At 34.6% G+C, this 6,392-nt stretch overlaps 1 protein-coding gene across 1 annotated transcript in view; it reads right to left on the bottom strand.

Moving 5' to 3' along the window:
- Nucleotides 1-6,392, bottom strand: part of OLA1 (Obg like ATPase 1) — a 94,937-nt gene that overhangs the window by 3,895 nt on the left and 84,650 nt on the right. The window contains exons 8-10 of the mRNA XM_032189900.1: nucleotides 3,306-3,446; nucleotides 2,524-2,620; nucleotides 323-445 (exon numbers count right to left, since the gene is read on the bottom strand). Coding sequence (XP_032045791.1) covers nucleotides 323-445; nucleotides 2,524-2,620; nucleotides 3,306-3,446 — 361 coding nt within the window. The remainder of the gene's footprint in view (nucleotides 1-322; nucleotides 446-2,523; nucleotides 2,621-3,305; nucleotides 3,447-6,392) is intronic.

Here is a 6,392-nt window from a genome sequence, read left to right as displayed (position 1 = left end):
TTTTCAAAAGCATGTTCATTTTAAAGATTATTACATTCTGAACACTAATATATAAGCTAAGGAAAAAAAAAAATCAGCTTAGCTTTTGGTGTTAGGGTTGACAGTCCATAAACTGTCATGTCTTGGACACTGAAACTGTTGCATTCCTGGTCAGTAAGTTCGTGCATTTCAATTCTTTCCTAAATAGACAGTGGATTTTTGGTCTATTGCTACAGGAAGGTTACTGCCAAATTCATTTAACATCAAGAACATCTTCCCAATGTAAAATACACTTGAAACGGTATATATGGAGGAAGGGAGAAGAAAAAGATGGGAAGCTCACCTTGACAGCGGCTTCTGAACCTCCTTCTTTAAAATCTTCATATTTCATTACTTCAGCCATAATGAATCCCTTTTCAAAATCTGTGTGAATCTTCCCTGCTGCCTGAGGAGCCTTCGTCCCTTTCTGTCAAAGGAAAGACCGGAAGAAAATTAATTGCATTTAAGAAGATTGATTGCAGGAGAGAGGTTTCTTCCTTTTTGATATGCTTTCAGGATCTGTTGAAACTTTGTTTCGTATCAGTTAAAATGTCTCACATACAGCTGGGTAATTCTCAATATTGGGACACACAGATAAATGCCCTTGCCACAGATAAACCAGCTGATATTAAAGAAAGGCAGCTTTGTTTTTTCCTAATAGGTATAAACAGCAATATTGATTTTAGAAGCTATGATTGTGTTTTGTTGTGGGATTCACTTCGATCCCTAGCTCTTCATACAGAAAGTGAAGAAAATATAGATTTTTAAATAACTTTAAAATCTGGAATACTCTAGACTTTTAGTCACATCCAAATAATTTCAATTAAATGATAACATTCGTTGACAAATCATATTTGTAATCAAAAATTATGTATGAATCTCAAGTTATATATACTGGCTTATTTTTATTTTGGAATATTTTTATTTTGGAACTTTAATAAGTCTAAGGTAGAACAAAATGAGTATTCTTACCAAAACGTCAACAACTGAATGACTAAAAATTTTTTTTAAAAATCACATGCAAATATTAGGAGATAATTTAAGCTTTTGCAGTAAAGTAGAATGCATTATAACTGTATGCCTTAAATTACAAGGACATACATTCTGTGCACACACAGCCATGGAAAGAAATTTGAGAAATAATGGTGACCTAAAGGCTGCTTAATAAAGCATGTTAAAGTGCTAAGGAGTCTGACACTGTAAAGCACAGTTTTTACAATAAAAGATGTATTGGGTTAATATGGCTACTCACTGATGCTTACCTGACTAAATATCTTTGCACATTAAATCAAAGATACTTACAATCAGTCTTAAGATAAACCAGCTTTCAAATTTTCTAATAAAGAGCAAGCATTTCTCCTACTGAAAACAGCAGAGTTTCAGAACATGCTTTTAAAAAGAACAGAACTTCCGCTTTTATATTATTTTGGTAGCTATTTCAAGGACACTAGCTACGAGTTATCACGTAAAAGGAGACACAGATGAAAAGACTAAAAAAAATTTCTAAAGCACACTTGTAAGTTTAATGTGCTGAAATATATACACGAACATCTGTAGCAGTATCAAGGAAAAATATAAATTTACTGGAAATTATGTTGATTAATGAAAACAAATTAATTCCTTTGAAATGAAATTAAATGCAGCACTGAAATTCACTGCACAGCTCTAAACATAATGATGCAGCAAATAAAAGCTCAGTGACAGATCTGCATCTCCTAAAGTTGACATTTTTATAAATTTTAAGGTAGAATTTATAACTGCATGCATTTCAAAATATTTTTCAATAGTAATTTTTATATTATACTCTATTTTCAAAGGCAAACCACTACAGCTCAGCTCTTACTGTCCTCTGGGAATAAATTAGTAAATCTCTATGGCTGTAATCATTCTGCATCAACATTTAAAATACATAATTTAATTTCAGGCATTACATAAGTTCCTGGATAAACACACATAAAACTACCAAAATAAATTCAGTCTAAATATTAAAGTCAGTAAACGACCTGAATTATTGCACACTGATTTTAGGTTTTGGAGCCCAACTGTGTATCCACGAGGAATATAATGATGTTATATTGCTTTTATTGCTGAAAATGTAATCCGAGCAAAGCAAAGGAGGAATGAACCACCCGCAACCCAAACAAACTTAGTGAATACAAAATGAAAAGCAACATCAATTTCACTGCAGACAAACCCAGTCACACAGATTAAGCAAGCACAATACTGGTACGTCTTATCTCTGACCACAGGAGGAGGGTAGACAGATTCTACAGGATGAAGAAATTCAGACTATGTAATAGGCAGAATCAATTGTTACCTGCCTCAATCAATGCAGCTCCACTTTCACTGTTCAGCAGCTCACAAATAATTAAAGTTATCCTGGACAAAAACCTCATCTGTAATGACTAGCTAACCGCCACCATGACAAACTTCAAAGTCAGTGATATCAATCTGAATTCAATAGTGTGGAACTGGATATAGCTGATGAATAAGTATGAATCTTACCCTGATGGTCCATGCACGCACTTCATCTGGGCCTGCAGTGAAAAAGTATTCTAGTTGGAGTGCCGCATATCCAGCCTTAATGATCTTTGCTAAAGCACTGAAAAAAAAAATGAATCCAATTCATTCAACGTATACACATAAAACAGCTAAATGCCTCAAGTAATCAATTTATGTGGAAAGACATTGCGTATTTGGAAGACACTGGATCTACTTGAAAACCCCGTGATAATCGGAGTAGCCTTTTTCTTTGAACTCTCTTCAGAAGAACTATTTTTTTTTTCCTGCAACATCATAAAGACAGTATTTTGATTTGTTTATTCCACAGGATACAGAAATATGGGATCCATTTAAAACACCCTATCAGGCAGCACTTTTGGTCTCATGCAATTTTCAGGACTCCGGGTCATGAAAGCATAACTGTTTGACTGAAATTCAATATTGAAACAATTTATTAGAGTTCTTCAGAAAAATTATGGCAAATTTTTTTCCACCATCCCTGATCCCCATGGATGACGAAACAGTTTTGGTGATCATTCCTTCTCAAAAATATACATAACTAATATCTATGTTATAATTAAAACACTGTACAGAGATGACAGATGACAGTTAAAAACTTAATTTAAAATAAATCTTTTCACTCTGTCTCATGGTAAAGAAAGGAGAAGATTCTCTCTTTATAATGGTAATTACTCTGTCATTTATTATTCTATCAGCGCAAGCAATTAAATTACTGCAAGGAAATAGTTGATAATAAAGTGTAGGGAAAATGAATGCTAATTAACCTTTGTGTCATGTTCTCTTCCAGATACTTCTGTTTCTCCTCAGCACTCATATCTTGCAACTTGAGTTCCAAGGCCCCACTAAAAGGAATGACCAAAGCACCCGGGTCGTGCTTGTCCACCCACTCTTTAATTTTTATCAACCTGTAGACAACAAAGGGCACAACATTATCTTGTAGTGCATGCATGGCTGTACCACATTCATTATTATCAAGTAGCACATACATATTCATAAGAATTGCACGGTTTTATGATGCCATCTTTTTGTGTATTGCTTTCCAAGGTCAAGGCATTAACAGGCAGCAATTGCTTCAGGTGTACTCCATTAACATTTCACTGTTTCTTGGTTTCTGTTTGGCATTTAATCTATAAGAAATGGGCATAATTTGAGACAATAACTAGGTTTTTGGTAGAGGTTAAATACTTGCAATCTAAAATGGTAACTGAATAAAACTTTGTGGATTGTGGAAGTCATTTTTCTGAGACTTACAAAGGTGAAATTCATCAAATGTGGCAAAAACTGGGGTCTTCAGTTTTTCTTCTGACATCATCTCCACCCCCCCCCCTTTTTTTTTTTTATATAAACATCTCTTCTCAGTGGCTAAGGTAACTAATATTAGCAGACAGAAAAAAACACTACACACTGTAAGCTCCTAGACAGCAAGCTATACCCTGTTTTTTCTGGTTATTGATCTCAGAGGATGCCATAGCTAATGAATACAGGACCATGTTGCTACTAGTTTCTCACACCTTTCTATTATCTCCCCAGGACAAAGCTTCAAGATATTACACTACTATTATTTTAAAATAAAGAATCAAATTTTCTATTTCTCATCTTCTGTTTTCCCTTTGTAACTGGCAGCATCGGCAATAGCTTAACTGTACATCTGATTTATTTCTTTTTTTTTAGTTGAATGAAATTAAGCATTTAGAACTACAGATTAATGGATTGTTTAAAGATCTGTTAATTCTGCAAATATTTTCTATTCAGATATCGAACAATCTTTAAACACAGACAGTGCACTTAGAACTGTAAATGCTATTTATTATACATGTAAGAGAGATATCCATAAATGACCTGGAAGGATTGATGACTGTTCACAATGTTACCTACAGGGCACTATTTCTGAACATGTGGGAACGGTAAGAATGGGGACAACTCTGTGCATTCAGCAAGTAAGCACAACAGGCAAGAGAGTATTTCCTGCATGCTAAGATAAAAAGTACAAAATACAGTACTTTGGGTGCCATCGATGTTTCAAACCTGAAGCACCCACCATACAGCATAGGGTTTTATGCTTGCTGAGTTCTTTTTCTTAGTCCTGTTAATCTCCAAGATTTAGACTAAGGTTTTAACTGCTATTATACTAAAGTGCTTTGAAACTGTGGCCTGCAAACCTTTAAATAATCAATGCAAATGTCACTTCAGAAAAAAAAACGAACTGAACCACAAGTTCATCAACACACATTTGTCAAAGAAAATAGCAGGGGATCAGAGCTATTATGAGATTAAGTGCATGGCCCACTGAGTAGGGCTTTAGATGGGACAAAGAATATAAAAGTTCACTCAACAGTTTTCACACGTTTGTTATATAAAGCTGGTCCTTCTATCATTTACTTATGTAAATACCCCATCAGTGGTTTTCAATCCTCATTATACTAATCTTTTTTCCTCCAGTTATCCAATGAAAATAGTCTGGTATCCAGGACTGATACTGAAACACTTTTGCCTTCAGACACATCTGAACTGAAAATCACAATTAAGGTGCGTTCCTGAAACCACATGTGACATTTAACAGCGCTTCTAAAACTGACGTTTGTAGTTAACTAATTTACTTTGGCTAACAAACTGGATATCAAAGTTCACAGCTTATAAATGCCAACCTTTTATGGAAAACATATCTAGGAGTGTATCTGCTATTCATAAGCGTACTTCAACATCTGTGCATACATCCTTTTTTTTTTTTTTTCTTTTCTTTAAAAAAGTATCTAACAGCAGCCTCTGGACTAATTAAATAATGTACCAAGTGAAAGACAGAATTAAACATGCAAACTTCAAAAACTGAAACGGGCATGAAAGTCGTACCTAAAATAGGATTCAAATTCTGTTTGGTAAATATGGTCATCGTAACTAATAAACTAAGAACTATTGTGGAACAACAAGATAAGAAATAATTACTTTGGCTAAAACACCAATTCAGAATAATAATAGTCTTAGACTGTCATTTTAACAGCTTTTCTATTGAGTCCTTAGAGGGATTATTTGCATTCCTCAGGTATTCTATTGTACAATTCAGATGAATAAAGACTTACAAATCATTCCTCTACCGCCAGTGTGAGACTTTGATCCAGTGAATACACCATTGTACCTTAACTATAATTGGCAAAAAACCTGACAGTGTAGAGCATCACAAGCTTAATAACAAAGGAGAATATCTCAAAGTGTTGACAGATGATCTTCATAATGCAGGAGCAGAACTGGTACATTTTAGCAATAAATGAGCACTGAGGTCTAAAGGTCTCTGAAGTGACTGACATCAGACCTGCTACAGCCTCGCTAAAAGATACGGTACTGCATCGTACTCTGTAGAGACAGTCGGGTTCTCTGCCTGAGTGTTTCACTTTTGTGACTTTCAATGTCACAGAATTACTAAAAAGCACTCAGGAATTCCCCTCACAGTGACCAAAATAAAACAAACAAAAATAAAAGGTACAAATACTGATACATATTCTAAATGAAATTTTCCCCAAAGTGAAATGGTTGACTAATGATTGGTAAAGTGGTCATGCAAGTTTGCTTTTAAACCAAGTAGTGCTAAACAGATAACTAAGTCTGCTAAACAGAACGAAATTCCCTTAAGAAATAGTAACAATTAACGTCAAAGTCTGTTTTATTTGAGCACATCATTTTTCCATGGAAATACTCGGACATCTGTAACAGAACAGCATTAGCACACTTACTTGGACACATGTTAGGGTAAGCAAATCCCGGAGTATTTCTTCATTTTGTCATGCTACATGACAATGAATTACAAAGGGTATTGGACTTTAGGCGGAGAGAGAAGACTTGACAACAGGAAATCTCAATTA

This window comes from Aythya fuligula, chromosome 6 (assembly GCF_009819795.1).
Source record: "Aythya fuligula isolate bAytFul2 chromosome 6, bAytFul2.pri, whole genome shotgun sequence".
In the NCBI taxonomy this organism is placed as follows: domain Eukaryota; kingdom Metazoa; phylum Chordata; class Aves; order Anseriformes; family Anatidae; genus Aythya; species Aythya fuligula.
This window is presented reverse-complemented; position numbering and strand designations above follow the sequence as displayed.